Genomic DNA, 18,916 nt, shown 5'->3' with positions numbered 1-18,916 from the left:
CCATTCTATGCTACAGTTCTACAGGACTGGTATTAAGAATGTGGAGGAGAAGCTTTGCATAAGAGGTAAGATGGCTGTGAGAAGGTCAATATTGTTCTGACCCACAGCATAAAACATGGAAGCAGAAACCATGGAAGAGCAGAACACTCAACAAATCTACTACACAGAAGGTAGATTTAGGAAGATCAATCATGATTCAGACCTGGTCAGCCGTCTAACAGATTCCTTGAAATTGTATAACTCTTCTGTAATGTGCCTGTCCATTACTCGTTGCGCCATCATTTCTTTGTAAAGGTTTCTCATCTGTTGGGGGATCCGATCAAGCAGATTCACATACCTCTGCCTGTAATAGAAAGAGACACAGTAAACTGGGAAAACTGTCTTACCTTTCTGAGAATCCACATCTGCTAATCCAGTATCTAAAGAGGATCCTCTTTCCACTGAGTATGGAAAATTCTATAATATAATCTTCTGAGCATTTGAAGCCAGGATTTTAACATTCTAGGATTATTCAGTTGTGCCAATACAGGATCTCTGAGAGAATGGTATAAGAACTTTGATCACAAAGGAGCTCTCAGCTATTCTACTCACAGCTTCTCCCTCTAGAAATTACAGAGAACAGGGCAGTGGTGCTGAGGAGAGTGACAGTTAATTATTCTTCACATTCCTGGAGGCAACATGGTTTTATGAAATACCAAGCTAGTCAGAACACAGCCATAATCTGAAAGGGAACTCTGTGAATTCTCACCTAAGCTTAGAAAGCAGTTCTCCTCTCTCTGCACAATCCACACTGACCTGTCGAATCAACTCATGGAACACTATGTTGTAAATGTTCTGCTCTGTCTTCAGCACCTCCAATACATTGTGCAGCTGGCAAAAAACAAAACCAGGATCTTTGCAGGCTTTGTCAAGGAATTTACCCTTTGGCAGTGATGACCTTGGGGTAAAGAAATCCTGGACAAAGTTTGGCTTTAAAAAACAAAACCCTTGTGATAGATTTCTTTTTCAGAAGAAAATGGTAGAGTGTACTGGAGAAAGAGTCATTGTGCATGAGTTCAATGATATGGTTTTCAAAAGTGCTCAGTATTGGCCTAACTCCGCTCCCATCAAAGTTGATGGGAGCCTTCTGTTAACTCCAATGGGAACAGTTAGGCAGATACTGAGTGCTTTTTAATATCTCACTCTGTATGTCCAAATCTGCCCAATTTTTGTGCATGGAATACCTGAAGATAGCCCTAAGATAGGAAGATTCTCTGACATCCAGTTTCAAGCCTGGACGGGTTTCTGAAGGCCCAGCATTTAACACCTCTCAGTCAATTTGGATCAGTAGCTGTTGGGTCTCCTTTTGTAGTCACAATCAGGAGATCGGGAATCTGCTGCTTTAATTCTTTCACACTAGCCATTAAAAACATTTCACCTATTGGCAACAGTTGCACCAGGAAAGTCCAACACCCAATGCCCTGGTGCCAACCTGTCAGTCTTCATAAATCAGACCAAATCCAAGAGGAACAGACCAAATCCTCAACAAGGAACAGTCTCTATTAGTAGTACCAGGATGAGAAGGAAGACCCACAGTAGCGTATAGCATTAGAATTAAACAACTGGGAGACCCCTTAAATATTGCAGGGGATAAACTCTAGTGTAGATGAGATGTTATTTCGCAGGATTTTGACAAGACATTACCTGTGAAGGTCCTGTTATCCCGATTTGCTCATCATCTACTCCAGCCTTCTCCAGCATGGTGTCCATCACCTTCATCAGCTGGATGACCTCTAATCTCCCAGATGGTTTCCTAAAAGACCAGGGTAGAAAGGAAGTGCCATTCATTTAAATAAAATGTTACAAGGTATTACATAGAAATTAAATCCATACTGTCACTTCTTCTAATAGAAACGTAGTGCAGGGCAGTACTCACATAGATGGGAATAGCCGCAGTCTATTTTCACTATCTTCAAGTAGTGTTGTGTATTTACTGTAAAACAAACAAATTTTAAAACCTGCATCAGACAGTATTCTGGCTTAGCTGTATAGAATGTAAGCTCTTTGAGGAAGGGACTGCCCTTTTGTTCTGTGTTTGTATAGCACATAGCACAATGGACTTCTGGTGCATGTCCAGGGCTCCTAGGTGCTACTATAATACCAATAAATAAAAAAATATAACACACAATACTAATATTATTATTAATATTACTTATATTAACATTATATATACTGCCACTCAGAAGTCTGGGATTTAATTCCTAATCTCAAAGGAAGAGAATATGAGACTCCAACAAATTTAAGGCATGGTGTTGAGGGTTTAAAAGAACTCTCTCTAGACTTCTTTGGTCAAGGTTTAGTGAACTCAATTCAAGCCTCACAGTCAGGAGGACTAAAAGGTGGAAAACCTGAAGGGGTAGCTTCAGGATTACAACTAGGGCCCTGAAGATCCACTATGTGGGTTGAGGGAACCTGTCTAGCTTTATTGCAGAATGCAATTCTAAATAGTAGGTAGAGTGTAAAAAGACACACTCCAATTAAACTCATACAACAGCCAACCATGACTTTAAGGAGTCTCTCAGCATTGCCCTCTAATGACTGGACTAGATGACCTCCTGAGGACCCTTCCAGCCCTATATTTCTGTAATTCTGTGGTCTCATCAGATTTCTACTGCCACATTCACACCCAACCAGAAATACATTTGACAGCCCAGCTCTTGAGAGGTAGTCAGAGGAATGAAAAAAAAAAAAAAGAGAGAGAGGTTTGGCCCTCTTTAGCCATCACACAGCAATGGATGTAAGAGCATTGCTCAGACAGCTCTGCGGGGACAGGTGTTGCCTGACATCTCTTCTGCAGCCCTTTTTCTAGATATGCTCTTAACACAACTGCTAAATCAGACTTTATACACTCTTCACCCCTTGATTAGGTTTCATATATTTGGCCAGTGTTCTTGGCCTTGTTACCTTGCCCCACTCTATAGTGCAAGGCAGGCCATTAAACTTTGAGGAGAATTTTCTGTAAACCATACAAGCACTCACTCATCGTAATATTCCAAGCCCAGGACTCCTTTGTTCTTCACAATGTGAAATTCTTCAGGGACCAGGCTATCTGCTACACTTGTCTGTGAAGGACAGAACGGAGACATCAGAGCATAAAACGCATTGGTAAAAGCTGCACACAAACCCCCACTATACCCCAGAAGGGATATCTGTTGGGGTTGCTTAGAGAGCAAGCCTTGTGCAGAAGCTTTTCGTACTGCTTTCCCATTTCTCCATGTATGTATTTAGAATCTGGATGATTGGTGCACTTCACAAATCTAAAATAAATGTAAATTTATGACAAAATAAACGTGTGTCTGAATTCCGACTGTGAGATAGGAGGTTTTCTGCTGCTGAAGAAATTGTATAGCCAAAAAAAAAAAGCAGTGAGTTATTAGAACAAAGGGTAACAGATTAAAAGACTGTGCTGGGTGAGAAACCAGGCCTAAATCTAACACAGATCGACATCAGTCAAACTCTCACAGAGTTAGAGCAATGCTGTGTGCAATTTAAAATCCTCCCTAAATCTACACCGAGAGCTCATTCAAATTTAAAATCTTTATAGCCACACCAAAATGGAAGGGTTCAAAATGGAAGCACAGCATTCTGTACAGTGATGCTTGCAAGAACAGTTAGTGCGGCTATATTATTGCTTAAAATAATTATGGCTGGAAACAGCTAGATCTGATAGAGTTTGAACTGAAATCCCACAAAACCAGTGCTCTTGCACCGTTCTCTGCAGGCACTCCAGCCGAGACAGGCTGAAAGGGAGTAACTGAATTACACTTTCCACCATTCCCTCAGTGACTACTATTATGAATATCTTGCTCTTAAACATACATTAATACTGGGAAAGGTAAAGAAGAATCAGCAGGGTTTCAGACTGGTGAAGAAAACTCTTGATCACTGTGTTCAAGGGCTCAAATGAAATGAGAAAGATTTATCAAACTTTAGCACTCACAGCACTAGTCATGGATGAACCATCACGATGTGGTTCAGCTAAAGGGCTTGCTGGAGACATCTTTCTTTCATCTTCTTTTCCAGCTATGTCATATAGAAATGAAACATCCCTGAGGAAATAGAGGAAAGCGCTTGTTCATTGAGCTCATCACCAGGCACTCCACTTCTCTCCTAATGCTAGTCACAGTCTAAGGGGGGATTATTCTGTGCATCCTAATGAAGGCTATACCTGGAATCTTGTCACACTTGGCTAATAAAGGGTGACACACTGATATTTTAGCCACCTTAATCATTTCACTGAAGGTGAATCTGCCAGGAACTACTGTCTGCAATAACACTGGTCAGGGGTTGCTTTTCAGACTTGTTTCCACTGATGTGCCAAAATATGTGTGTGTCTTATTTCTGGTAAGGACAGCATATGATTGGAACATTATCACTTCCCTGGCATGACTAATGCAATGTTAAATTACAAGGAGCTGCCAAAAGGCTATAGGAGAGCTACATCCTCTTCCAAATCTATTAAAGACAGGCAGGGCTTCCTCACAGCAATCCTGGATTATATAAATGTGTGAGACTTGACTCCTTTGGAAAAGAGTAATTCCCAAAAGAAACCACATGACCTCAAAGGAAAACACCATGGCCTGAAAAATCTCTCCAGATTGTTAGGCAGCATTTCCACTTGTTTATTTCCCAGCCAATACTTGAGTGTTTGTTATCACAGCCATTAGACATAAAGAGTAGGGATGTTTCAAGCCCTCATCTTTCTTCACTTTCACCATCTCTCTTATCCCCGTTCACTTACCTTCCAGCTCCCATCAGACAGATTGGATGGTCTATGAGGTATTTGAACTTGTTCCTGCGAATGGGATGCTGCCAGAGCCCATCTGGGGCACGCATACTCCCCTGAAGAGTAAGCACAAATATCACTTCTCAGTGAAAACCCTAAGTTCATGAGAAACAAAGACTACCCATCATTCCAGGGGTTACCTAAAGAATTGACAGGTTTCAGAGTGGTAGCCGTGTTAGTCTATATCAGCAAAAAGAATGAGGAGTACTTGTGGCACCTTAGAGACTAACACATTTATTTGAGCATAAGCTTTCATGGGCTAAAGCCCACTTCATCAGATGCATGCAGTGGAAAATACAGTAGGAAGATATATATATATACAGAGAACATGAAAAAATGGGTGTTGCCATGGCATATATATCTATCGATAGATATAGATATATATCTTCCTACAGTATTTTCCACTGCATGCATCTGATGAAGTGGGCTTTAGCCCACAAAAGCTTATGCTCAAATAAATTTGTTAGTCTCTAAGGTGCCACAAGTACTCCTCGTTCTTTTTGCTGCAGAACTGAGTCGCCTATGCTCAGATGGCTGAAGAGAACAATACCATTGACATTCAGAGAGAGAGAAAGAGAAGCAGGGAGATATTACTAGGAATATTTACACAATAGAAGGCAAACAGCAAAATGGTCACTAACAATTTTACACAGATCACATATAGGGCCCTCCATTTTTGCTTTTTACTGAATTTCTCTGAAAAATTCAGTATTCAGGCACAGGGCGCCTGCACAGAGGAGGGTAACCTCTGGTTTGTGACTGCTACAGTTGCACGGTGGGGCAGCCAGACAGGCAGAAAGTCTGGTCCCAGCAGCCAACACCACCTGAGCGCTGCAGCAACAGGCCCACAGGGAGTGGAAGGCTGCAACCTGGCCCCCCAGTTGGGCAGAGCCCCCTGCTGACCCCAGCTGTTGAGTGCAGCCCCATCTGCTTCCCCTGCACTGTTAGAGGGCTTATTCCTTCACCCGCTCACTTCCCTGGTCCTTCTTGCATGAACAGAGAGCAACAATACCTGAAGTCCGAAGGTGCAAACAATTCAATGTTTATTGGGGTGAACTTCCAGCAAGCAATGATTCCAATTTCCTTCCTCAGTGTCCCCCTTCCCAGCTCTGATGCCACAGAGCCTTACTTGTGTCCCTGTTTCCATTCCCCCCCCCCTTAGCAAAACATGATTCCAATTCCCGCACCCCTGTTCCCCGCCCTTACTTCCTGGCTGACTGCAGACTATATAGTAAAACTTGAGTTCTGCTTAGCTATATCTTAACCAATCATTTTACTGAAATTTAACTAACAAATCCTAACATATTGTAAGGTTTCAGAATAACAGCCGTGTTAGTCTGTATTCGCAAAAAGAAAAGGAGTACTTGTGGCACCTTAGAGACTAACCAATTTATTTGAGCATGAGCTTTCGTGAGCTACATCCGATGAAGTGAGCTGTAGCTCACGAAAGCTCATGCTCAAATAAATTGGTTAGTCTCTAAGGTGCCACAAGTACTCCTTTTCTTTTAACATATTGTAACATGATTATGTAACCAATTATATCCCACCATCTTAATTGGTTTACACCCAACAAAATTAATAATACACCAGACAGAAACAATCAGAGAACCAGAGATTATACAGACAAACAATAGAGAAGTGGAGACTACAGTGATAGAACAACACAGAAATGAGGATTTCACACCCCAGCTATTGATAAGTGAGTACTTGCCAGACAGGATGCTATCAAACTAAGTTTTCTTTAACCATCTTTATCTGGCGGTGATAGGAATACAATCCTGTCCTGATAATGCCTAACAGCCCAATAGCACCTTATTTCAATGTGACTGGTGAGGACGTGACCCTACACTTCTCAGCTTATAGCTGCCGCTGCTGCTTAGCCAAAGGCCTTAGCCTAAGAACAGGGCCTCAGACTGTCACAGTAAGAGAAGGCCCTATACAGGCAGACAGTGATTGTGATTCTTTCTTTTATACCTCTATAACTAGCTAAATGATAAACATATACTTAAATTCTTAAAGTATAGGTCTTTACAGACTGGCCTGAATATCTATATCCTAACATGTGCCATGGAGGATCAAGATAGAAAGGGAGCTGGGTGATAGTCCCTGTCCATTTCTTCTGCTAACCCACTGGCCCTCTTCTCTATTTTCTGGTTTTTGTGTTCTCTCATGCCCCATTATTAATCCTGATAATTACCCAGAAAACTGTGAAGTAAATTTTTTCCACTTATTTTCACTCATTTTTTAATATTTGTACGAAACACTACTAACTTCCCTAGGAATTTTAAACAAAATAAAAAGCAGAAACAAAGGGCCCTAATTATATAGCATACAGAGGGTCTGTTTGACAGGTTTCCATGAGTCCACATTAGGGCTTGGTTTATATAGTTCTGTGGTTCCCAACATTTTGGAGTTGTCCCCCCTTCTTCCCATTTATAACAGACTCTTGCCTGGGACCCCATCTTGTCTCTTCACCCTGTTCATTGTTGCCATATTCACTTGGTATTTCATCCATTTGCTCTCTCTCTTTCCCATCTTCTTCCTTCCTTCCTCTCTCTGCCAGTGTTCTACAGGACCCTGTTCTCAATCCCTTTCTGCCATCCCTCCATACACTCTCAGTCATTCTCCAGGGTTTGCTATCAACTCTATACTGATGACTTCCACATCTCCCTATCCATCCTCAGTGCCTCTCCAATATTCCTCCCTGAACATCCAGCTGCCATCTCAACATGGCAACATCAACTGGACCTCTGTGACACTCAGTACCTCAAAGTAACATGCTGGAACTCCCATATTCACCATTGTCATGTGATTATGATATGTTTTGTATAATGCAGGCCTTGTGGGGTATCATTTTAAAAGTCTTGCTCTGTTGAACCTTAATATCCCGTTGAACTGTATGTACTATAATTGTTTGTTAAGTTATGAAGTATTGCTATATCTGTTACTGAGATATGTTGTGAGGTTGGGATGTTGTGCTTAGCACAGGATCTTTTCAGGGGGGATAAGGCAAAGCACCACATTTATTGGTAATACATGTATCAATCAATACTGTATCATATGCATATGATATATATTACACTCATGCACTCACATACACACACAAGCACACTCCGTCTTGTTGTTGTTACCAACTAGTTGCTCCCCTTAACTTCACTGGCCAGGTGAGTTAGATGGAGAAGGGGTGGAGCCGGGCTTCTGTCCATCCGGATCGATGCTGCGATGTTGACAAGACGAGACCCGGGATCCTCTGCAAGACGCCTCACATTTATAGCAGCTTCCCTCTCATGCAAATCTATACCACAGATGCAAAATCTGTGTCTGTGTCAGTTGGTCATCTGTGGCACTTCCTTCTGGGTGTTGTCTTAATGCTGCCACATTTATTTTCAAAGAGGATGTTTTGAAAAGAAGGTGCTCACTTCTAACTCCCAAGGCCCTCAATATGTCTGATCTTCTTTAATGAGCCCACTTGACAAGTTTTATTGTTCTTGGGTCTGGCTTCCATCCCCTCTCCAACTGTTGTAGTTGTCTGGAGGTGCTTGCCTTCCACGCCTTACTCATTCACCTCATTCATTCAACAGGGCAATTGATTAAAAGGGGGGAGATCTGATTCTACTCCTAGCGAAAAGACATTTTTCTTCTACCTTAACTATCCTTAGGGGCTATAACATTATACTAAGGCTCAATACAAAGTTCCTATATCAAAGGACTTGATACAAAGTTGTATGAAAATAGAGGTTACATATGGAAAGACTTAATACAAGGTTATATGAAGAGGCATAATACAAAGTCATATGAAAATGATACACAGTTATGCGAAGATGCTTAATGCAGAGATTTATCCACAGGGAAACGACCACAGCTGACCTTTCAGTAGTGTGACAAAGTCAGGCCAGACAGCTGCAAGAGGGTGTTCCTACTGGGTTCTGGGGAAGTGGACACCCGCTGGTGGCTAAAGGACCCTCCCCCAGCCTATGGGGAGAATCCACAGAGCCCGGAAACTCAAGGAATTATAGGGGACAACAAAAAAAATTACAAGGACTGGTGTGAAGATCAAAGGGTCAAAAATAGGGAACCTGAAGGGGACACCGAGCAGAGAACCCTGGACAGCACCCACTTTTCCTCAAAGGTGTCAAGGAAGCCAGGCGGACGTTGCCCAGAGGAACTCTGACCGGATGCGTGAATGGAAGGAGGATCAGAATTAGGCCCCACAGTCACAGAGAACGCCCTCAGCCAACATCCTCTCCCTGATGTTACAGACGGCCACCTTGGCCATCGCTAGGAGGAAGTTGACAAAGAGATCCAGCGACTTTGTGGGGCCACAGATGGGGGTGCATGTATAAAGAGGTGGGGGGAGAAATGCAGCCAAAAATGTTAAAGGAGGTCCAGGAGGAGTCGGAAAAGGGGTGCAACCTGGCACACTCAAGATAAACATGTGCCAGGGTCTCCCTCATGCTGCAGAAGGGACAGGCTTCCGGGACTGGAGTGAACCACGCCAAATACACACCCATGCTCACGGCTCCATGGAGGAGCCATCAGCTGATATCCCAGAGGGCTGCGGGACTAGGGTGGAATATAGGCTGGCCCACCGGGATTCCTCACCCTCGACAGATGACATTAAGTCCCACCATTTGGTATCGGAGTGGGACATGAGGGTGAGGAAATGGAGAGTATGGAGCACAGGCATGTACAGATGTGCCCTTGGCGCAGTTCAAAAGCGAACCAGCTGGAGGTCACACAGCCAGCTCGAGGTATATATATCTGTATGCAGGGCCTGGAGGCAGAAGACATGGACTTGAGTGCAAAGATAGATCAGGTCCTGTCCTCCCTCCTCCAAGGGAAAACTAAAGACCCCTGCAGAGACCCAGTGCAGTCCTGGCGAAAAGAACTCCAGAACTATCTTCTGGAGGTGGGCCAGGAAACCCGCGGCCAAGATCAGGGTGTTGAGCCAGTGCCAGAGCATAGGACCAGCTGGTTAAGCATCATGCTCTCCCTCGGAGGAAGAGGCACCACAGCAGTCCTGTCCATCTCCGCAGCCGCTCACCCACCCTGCCCTCTAAATCCTGCCAGTTCTCCAGTGGAGAAGGATGTATGGCAGAAAGATAAACGCCAAGACAGAGCAGTGGACCCACACTCCACTGAATGGCTTGAAGCACGGGTGGGAGGGAGCTCATCTGCCACCCGTCCCTGACCATCAGGCCAGAGCTCTTGATCCAGTTGATCTGGGTGAAGGAGGCCACCGAGTAGATCGTCTGGCAGGCCTTCACCCGCACCAGGTCGCCTGGGTCCTGGACCACAAGGAGCACGTCATTGGCGTACGGCAATGGGACCCGCCACAACTCCAGCTCTTGGAGCACCAACCCTGTCAACCTCCAGCGGAGGAGACAGAGGAAGGGCTCGATCGCCAGAGAATACAGCTGGCCCAACAGCAGACAGCCCTCATGTACCCCTTGCCTGAAGCTGACCGGTTTGGTCAGGCTCCAGTTGAGCCTGACCAAACACTCCGTGAAGGCATACAGCACCTGGAGAAAACCCACAAATCGGGGCCTGAAGCCGAATGCTCACAGAGTGCCCAGGAGATACCCGTGGTCCATCCTGTCAAATGCTTTCTCCTCATCCAGGAAAAGGAAGGCGAATGACAGACCATCCCTACACCCGAGCTCCAAGAGGTCCTGGACCAAATACAGGGTTTTCGAAGATGGATTGGCCCGGGACTCCAGCCGCAGCGAGATGGCCTTCACTATGACTTTGTAGTCCTATGCCATTTCCGAAGGTCGTGGAGATCCACCTTCTTCGGTAGCAAGGTGAGCATGGTTCACCTGCATGACAGAGGGAGGACCCCGCTCTCCAAGGACTCGGCCCAGATGGTGACGAGATCCAGGACAAGGACGTCCCAGAACACGCAGTAGAACTCCACGGTCAGCCCATCCATGCCTGGAGATTTATTAGTGGGCATGACATGGAGGGCTTCTGAGAATTCAGACAGAGTGAGCGGCAGCTCCAGCCAGTCCAAGTTGCCTGCACTGACCGTCGGGAGTTCATTCCAGAGCACTCTGAAAGCATCAGCGTCGGTCGGATCCAGGGAGAAAAAGCTGGCATAGAAGGCCCTGGCCCTTCCACACATCTCCTCCGGATCCATGAGAGGGGTGCCATCCTCTGCCAAAAGGCAGGTGACCTGCTTCTTGGCCCCCCCTCTTTTTCTCCAGGGCATAGAAGAAGTGGGAGCCGCGATCCATCTCCTGAAGGAGATGGATGTGGGAACGAACGAACGCACCCCAGGCCTGATGATCCTTGAGGGCCCAGAGCTCCTCACGCTTCTCCCGGCATGCTCTGCAGAGGGATGGATCCCCGGGTCTGGCGTCCAGGCACCTCTCCAGCTCCAAGACCTCCTGCTCCAGCTGCTCTATCACCACATCCCTCCGCCAACTGGTGCCCCAATCACGACAGAAGAGCCGGGCACTTACCTTCCCCACATCCCACCATCGCTGCACTGAGGGAAAGGCACACCTCTGCTCTCGCCAGGCCAGCCAGAACTCCTGGAAGGATGCCACGAAACTAACAATAACCTGCTGGAGGATGTGGAAGTGCCAATAGGCCTGCCCCAGCATCTCAGAAGTCAGAGAGGCCATCACGGCCACCGAGAACGGGGCTGGCCGAACGCTGGAGGAGTGGGCCCATGAGAGATGATGATGAGATAGATAAATGTAATCCAACCAGGAGTAGTACGACTGATCTTCCTCCACCCGGACATAAGTAAAGGTAGACTCATCATCCAGGTGGTGATCGCACCAGATGTCCACCAGGGAGTGATGGTCTATGATCTCCCGGAGGACGTCCGTGTCAGCCGGACTCTGCTCAGTCCCCGAGCGGTCCCACTCTTCGAGGGTGGTGTTAAAATCCCCACCCAGGACTAGGCACTCATGAGGATCCAAAGCGCTGAGGAAGGTGGATGCCTGCTGAAAAAAAATACACCCACTCTGGGCTCGATGTCAGGCAGGGTGCCATCTGCAGCTGGGCATGGCTCAGGGGTACCCCAGGAGTAAGAGTGTGGGCATCAGTCAGAGGAAGGGGAGAGAGGGGAGGAGGGGGCATCGTAATGCAACTGCCGCCCAGATCGAGGCCCACTGGCAGGGGTTGTCCTCCCCCAGGGTGACTGGGGTCAGACCCAGAGCCTCAATTGCCTCGAAGATGGAGCAGAAGTCCCCACCCGATAGCCTTGGCAACACTCACCTCGGTGCCGATGGTGGGCACAGTTGACAAGGGGACGGGGAGGGCTCAATCCAAGGCCCCCACAAGGAGGGACTCCAGAAGGGGGCTGGTACTGCTTCTCGCTGCTGCCATGACTTCCCCAGCCAGCTTTAGGTGTTGGACACTATCAGGAGGTGCAACGGAAGGCTCGGCATCAGGGGCCACTCTCCTGGTCTTATGAGGAGCCTCCTCCCACTCCGCATCAAGGGGGAGGTGCTTTCACTTGCCCTGCTTCCCCTGGAGGAGAACCCAGCCCTCTAAGGTGTTGGTAGAGGGCTGGCCCGCAGGGGCAGGGCCAGGGGGCAAGGATGATGGTATAAAGGGTCAGGGAGGCATTGGTGGGGGGACGTGCCCCTCGCCTGGCAGAGGTAACACCGGACCTGCCCTGAAGAGTAGTACACCCGGTAACGGGTCCCTTGGTGGGGCACCAAAAAGGACCCCTCAAGCGCTTCCCCGTCATGAACTGCCAGTGGAGGTTGAATCTGCATCTGTTAGCGGAACGAGAGGATGTGACCGAGGGCGGGGTTGTTACAGCCTAGCGGGAGAGGGCTAATCACTGACAGGGGTTTTCCCAGGGTCGAAAGGAAAGGCTAAAGGGCAGCATTGGGAAGGAAGGGCAGGATGGAAGTGAAAACCACCCATATGCTCAGGTCCTCCAAGGGCTCAAGGGGGACGTACATGCCCCCCACCACCAGGCCCCTCTCCACCACTTCCTGGGCAGTGGCCTTCGATGCCAGGAAGAAGACTACCTTCCCATACATCTTAGAGGCTGCTACCATGGCCTTGGGCCCCACCATCCTCACCAACGCCCATCTCTATGTGGGGCAAGGCGGGCACCAGGAGGCAGCGGACGCCGTGCTTTCTGGTTAGGGTGGGAAAGGAGCCCCGGCCACCAGGGATGGAAACAGAGGCAGTGGCTGAGTTAGATGACGAGGTGGCGGGTGGAGGGGCCGCAGCCTCCTGGGCATACGCGCTGGGGGTCAAGAGCTGGTGGAGGGGATGGCAAGGGAAGGGGCGGAGGGGCCGCAGCTCATGGTGAGGCTGCAGCAGAGGAGACAGCCGCTACCATGGGGCGGTTGGCCTTCCAGGTGGGGCTTTTACCCTTTTTTTCACCCTGGCCCTTTCTACCAGCTGAGGGGGCTCCCCCAGAATTGGAGGAGACAGAAGACCTGGCAGCAACAGGATCTGTACCTGTGCCCGCCACTGCCAGTGCCCCAGCAGGGGGCAATGATAGGCAGTCTGGCAGCAGCGGTGGAGAGGGTAGCCGCAGGGATGGTTGGGGGGGGGGGGGGAGCAGGCAGAGAGAGGGCAGCAGGGTCAACCCAGGGGGCCCCACCCGCTGTTTCCCCCACCATACTCGGTGGGGATGGGGACAAGAGGCCAAACCACACCTCCCCACTAGGCTGCCGGCAGGGGAGGAGGGTGCCAAAAATTGGGGGTAATGGGGTGCCAATCAAGGCTGAGGAGGGGGAGTGCAATCAAAGCCATGAGATGGGAATACCGGCTCCTTCGGCTGCACTGGGGAGGGGAAGGACTACAATATCAGAGGGTGGTGCATTGTACAATAGGGCTCAACATAAATGAGGAAGGGGCACAAGCATGTGGGGAGGGGACATGGGCGCACAGAATGAAGGGGCTGGACAAGGGGGGCAGCAGAAGGCAAGGGGAGAAGGGAATGGGCTAGAGGCAGACTGGGGACAGGGCCAGAATACCACAGGGATTAACTGCAGGGACTAGGGCTGGATTTACAAACCAATAGACTCCTAGAGACTGGGGTGGGGCAGGCAAACAAACAAAAAAACTGCTGGGGCAGGTAGGCCAAATACAGGCAGAAAGGGGAAAGGGCAAACTGCTGCAGGGAGGCTGGTGGGCAAAGCAGAGGGTGGGAAGGTCCACCAGCCAAAGCAGCAGAGGAAGGGATGGCCAGTCCAAGGGCGGGGGTCAGGCAGCCAGGCAAGCAGGAGGGACCCCACAGGTGGTAGCAGAAACAGAGGCAGGGGAAGCAGGCCAGCAGGGCCCACCAAGGACCGGCAGCAGCAACCAGGGCGACCACTAGTGAGGCAGCAAGGGGGGCGCTAGCTCAGACAAAGACTGAAGGAGCTCTGGGCCCAACAGCAGTAGCTCCCCACCCACACGACAGTCGTATCCTATTAAATTCCAGGGAAGTGGGTGGGTATAAGCTCTAGAATGTTGAAGCCCCTCTTCCCTATCAGCTGAGAAGGGGTTACCACAAGTCAATTAGGATCAGCTGAGAAGGGGTTGCCTCAGGTTAATTAGGAACACCTGACTCCAATTAAGGGCTTCCTGAGCCCTTTTAAAGCCCCTCCCATGTCCCTCTCCCGCTCCCCCTCCCCCCTCCCCCCCCCCCAAAGTGGCAGTGGGCAAATAAGCAGCTCTAGGAGAAGAGGCTGTGCTCCTTCTCATAGGGAAAATAGACAAGCCTAAGCGCCTACTAAGGCAAGGATTGACTCCCCAGGGCAAACCACAGGATGATACCCGACCCCAATGAGGAGGTAGGGGGAGGTATCTCCCTTTGTATTGGTGTCTAGTGAAATAATACCTTCTGTTTGTAGATCTAAGGGGATGATCCTACCCAGAAAATATGGCTGAAGGAACACAGAATGGGGAAGATGAAGACTGCCCCAGTGCAGCAGACAGGGGTTGATTTACCCCAGGCCTGTCTCGCCAAAGGGAGAAGTGCTTAGGCTGGTGAGTCAAAGAAGGTGCCTTGCTAGAGTAGGGATAGAGGAGCAACTATCATTGGCCAGACAGGTGTTGATGGCCCACCAAGAATAATCTACTACCCCAGAAACTCCACACAAAGGATGCATAGACAATGAGGGCTGTCTAACCCACATCACAGCAATTATCTTTCTAGCAGTTGGAAGAAAGTATAAAAGAGGGACAGTGACATCATCACTTGGCCTCTCTCCTCTCCCATCTCAACACCCAGAAGATCATCTAAAAGACACAGACTTTGAACTGGGGAGGTTGGTCCCAGGCTGGGAAGGAAATCCAGCCTGTGTATTGAGAACTGAGCTGCCTGTAACATTTATTAGGGTGAGAGACTGCTTGTTTCAAATTTTTCTTAGTCTGTAGAATTTAGACTGAATTTTTTTTATTTCTATGTAACCAACTTTGATCTCTATGCCTGCTACTTATAATCACTTAAAATCTATCTTTATAGTTAATAAATCTGTTTTATATTTTATCTAAAACTGTGTGGTTTTGGTTGAAGTACTTGAGGAATTTCAGCTTGTGTTAAAAGGGCTGTTGCACATCCACTATCCTTTTGTTGGACCGGCGAACTAATTAATGAGCTTGCACTGTCCAAGGGAGTCTTGAGCAATGTAACGGTATATTTCTGGGGTGCAAGGCTGGAGTCTGGAGTGATTGGCTGGTGCCTCTCTCTGTACAATTCATGAGCAGCTCATGAATTGTACAATTCATGCTCTCTGTACAATTCATGAGCAGTACATTCATGCAATTTAGTGGGGTGTGGGGCTCCATATGCTGAAGGCTGAGTGATCACAGCACCAGGAGAAGTTCTGCTGTTTGTCACTGACAAAGCATTGTGAGAGACAGTGCAAGCTCGAGAGTTAAGGGGGCACAGCGATCCCACAGTTTCAGGTTATAGCCCAGGGATCCTGTCACAACTTCCCAAGTCTCTCCTCCCCTTTTTATGTCACTGTTAACATCACACACATCCTTCTGATTCTCAAAGCTTGCAATACTATGCTCATCTTCCCTCACATAACTAAATCTTGCCTTTTTGTCAGCTATAGTACCTCCAGAATTTGCCCCTTCTTCAGGAGCCCTCTTGCCAAGATTTCAGTCCATGTACTAGTTTCCTCTTCCCTTAAACACTATAATCTCCTACTCTCTAACCCCCGCCCCTCCAATTTCTCCATTTATAGTTCATCCAGAAGGCTTGGCCAACAGAGCATTGTAGTGTACCCTTTCAAGTCTTTAGTCTGTGAGGCAGGAATGATGGTTTTGACTGGCACAGTAACCAATTGTAAAGCTTTATGCATGCTATGGTGCTATACAAATGATAAATAAAATAAATTATAATAGTAATAAAGTTTCCAAGAAACAGAAAAGATCAAAACAGCAGTCTAACCAGTTTCCATATAGCTCTCTCTGTCACCAGAAAAAGCCAGGACTAATACAGACAAAATAGTTATCTAATATTTTAGTAACAACAAAGTGAGCTAGGCACTTTATGGTAAGTAAATGACAAATTCCCTGTTTAAAATAGCTTAAAATCCATATAAGGTTGTTGTAATTAGAACATAGGTGTAATATAAGTTTAACAAGGTTATAGATCCATTGAAACAAGTCACTTCTAGCCAACAGAAACACAGAAAAGACATGCTGTTCTAATAAAACCATGTGCTACACTAAATTCATTTAAACTTTTAGCTGCTGGAATAAAAACATGCTGCACTAAAGAATTCCTTTAACTATTTGGTAGCACAGCTGGATACTGTGCTAGTATAGATCTAAATGGAACAATTCTGGGCAGGTCTTATCCTGAAGAGGAAAAGGCACTGCCAAGGATAATGTACGTACCTTGAAGTCTTTCGCACTTTTGTTTTTCTTGGGGGGTCTTAAGTATTCAGGGCTATAGGCAGTACTGGCAGCAGAAGTCAGAGCTAGGAGGATCTCTTCTGGGATGAAATCACACTGTAGAGAGGTGGGAAGAGGCCCTGAACAGTCCAGCATACTTGATTTATTTCTTAGCTGAGGGAGCTCTGGAAAACAGCAGGAAAAAACCCGCCAGTAGATGCTGATACATTTTGCTGGGGAAGGAAACACTGTTTTCAAAACAATATGGTGAACTGGCTCCATTCTCATGTATTTTTGAATAGATCTTTAATAAAGGATCATCTTATCCCATCATTATGAATTAGCCCCACAGAAGTAGCTCTCCAACATGAGCCCATTGTAAACCCACTGCTGTGGCTCCTCTGCAGGCAGTGCTGCTGCTACTTGTTCAGTATGTAGCAATAGGTTTTCTGTGAGAATTTCAGCATCGCAAACAGGCAGCACAAAAGGCGTCAAACTGCGGCTATCTGCAGAGTTATTTTACATATGGTAGTACAGTATGCACACATTTACGCACACGCAGATGAGCACTCACAGAGGATGAGCATCCTAAATTCACCATTCCTTTGCTGGTGCTCTGAGGTGTTGGATTATATTTAGAGCCCTGCAAATCAGTGAATATTCACTTTAGAACTGTGAATCATTTTTGTGGATTGTGGATCGGCTGCTGATACAAATTTTGTATCCGCTCAGTGTTCTAATTATATTCAAACCACAGAGGTAAATGTAAGAGCCACATGACCTACCTCAATACAGCGAATATATAAAAACAAGAAGGTACTTCCAAACTGCAGTCTCCTGTTTATCAACCTCTTACTATGGATTGGTAGGAGGTCAATTTTCTGCAAAAGTCATGGTGACTGAGACATTTGTGAATGGTTATTAAACAACACCCCACATGCAGTTAATACAGTATCATCTGGTCCCCAGCTGAGATTTACCTGCACTTCTGCTGACAGGTACCAGAGATAAGCTACCTTTCATTTTTCTGCCCTCTGGTTTGGATGCAGATGGTGGCCCAGGAACTGGCATTTGATTGAGGGACATGGTGAGTGGTTTACTATTCATTTATACAAGGAAATTTTCAATGATGAAATAACCTGCAAGCAAAATTAAATCAAAATTGTTGCTGGGCTTCATCATTTTTATGGAAATAAAACTTTGGTGTGTCGTACAAGGAGTGCCAGAGTCAGGAACCAGACATGGTGCTTTGGTGCTGAGGCAATTCCAAATGGAAGTCACTTAAAGCCATCTACTAAAAGGGGAGTTAAAGATGTAGTGCTGGATGTTATCAGTTGGACCTTCCAACTTTGCATCCAAAATTGTATATATATATATTTTAAAAAGCTTGGTTTTAATATTTAACATGAAGCAGGCACTAACCATTTCACATACAGTTGTTGTGATTACGCTGAATTCAGCTCTAGTATCTATTTTTCAATTCACTTTTTCTTCATTTATTTCCAGTGCCAAACCAATCTACTGTAGAACCTTGCTCTCTAAAATTATTAGAGCCAGTGACAAACTGTGATCCTCCATCATCACCAGTGCTTTATCCTCCCATTCGTATATGTGATTTTCCATTTGTTTCCAATTTGTGTTGAGAGTAAAACACTTGTCAAAATAGTTGCCTTTATTACATGCATGACACCACAATGCTTGTGTTGGACACATCTGAATTGTATTACAATTACCTCCATATTTATTTCAAAAAAATCTGGTCTATCTCATTTCACCCATTGTATTCTGACTTTTATGTCTTGATGTCTACCTAACTGGATGCATTTAAGTTTTTTTCACAGCTTACTAAGCAATCAGGGCCGGCTCTAGGCACCAGCAAAACAAGCAGATGCTGGGGGGGGGGGGGCACATTTCTAGGGTCGGCATTGCGGCGTCAGCCATGCTGCCCCTAGAAATGTGCCCCGGCCGCCCCAGCTCGCCTCCAGTCAGCCTCCGCCTGCTCCCCTGAGCGTGAAGCCACCGCCACTCCGCTTTTCCCCCCTCCCTCCCAGGCTTGCCGCTTGTGAAACAGCTGTTTCGCGTGGCAAGCGAGGGAGGGAGGGAGAAGCCTAGCAGCAGGGTGTTCAGGGGAGCAGGCGGAGCGGAGGTGCGCTAGGGTGGGGGTTTACGGGGGGGGAGCCGCAGGAAGCAATGGGGTGGGGAGAAATGCCGCACGCCGGGGGGAGGAGGCGGGGCAGGGGGTTTGGGGAAGCCGGGGAGCACGAAAAAAAA

At 47.1% G+C, this 18,916-nt stretch overlaps 1 protein-coding gene across 1 annotated transcript in view; it reads right to left on the bottom strand.

Annotated features, from left to right (window-relative positions):
* AXDND1 (axonemal dynein light chain domain containing 1) overlaps positions 1–18,916 on the bottom strand; it is a 58,635-nt gene that overhangs the window by 38,363 nt on the left and 1,356 nt on the right. The window contains exons 2-10 of the mRNA XM_043552655.1: positions 17,626–17,784; positions 16,649–16,830; positions 4,781–4,881; positions 3,980–4,088; positions 3,019–3,101; positions 1,916–1,972; positions 1,684–1,792; positions 749–870; positions 203–343 (exon numbers count right to left, since the gene is read on the bottom strand). Of these exons, the coding sequence (XP_043408590.1) occupies positions 203–343; positions 749–870; positions 1,684–1,792; positions 1,916–1,972; positions 3,019–3,101; positions 3,980–4,088; positions 4,781–4,881; positions 16,649–16,830; positions 17,626–17,752 (1,031 nt within the window). The 5' untranslated portion in view covers positions 17,753–17,784. The remainder of the gene's footprint in view (positions 1–202; positions 344–748; positions 871–1,683; positions 1,793–1,915; positions 1,973–3,018; positions 3,102–3,979; positions 4,089–4,780; positions 4,882–16,648; positions 16,831–17,625; positions 17,785–18,916) is intronic.

The sequence above is a fragment of the Chelonia mydas genome, chromosome 8, assembly GCF_015237465.2.
Source record: "Chelonia mydas isolate rCheMyd1 chromosome 8, rCheMyd1.pri.v2, whole genome shotgun sequence".
Classification (NCBI taxonomy): Eukaryota; Metazoa; Chordata; order Testudines; family Cheloniidae; genus Chelonia; species Chelonia mydas.
Note: the sequence above shows the minus strand (reverse complement) of the source record. Positions and strands in the feature narration are given on the sequence as shown.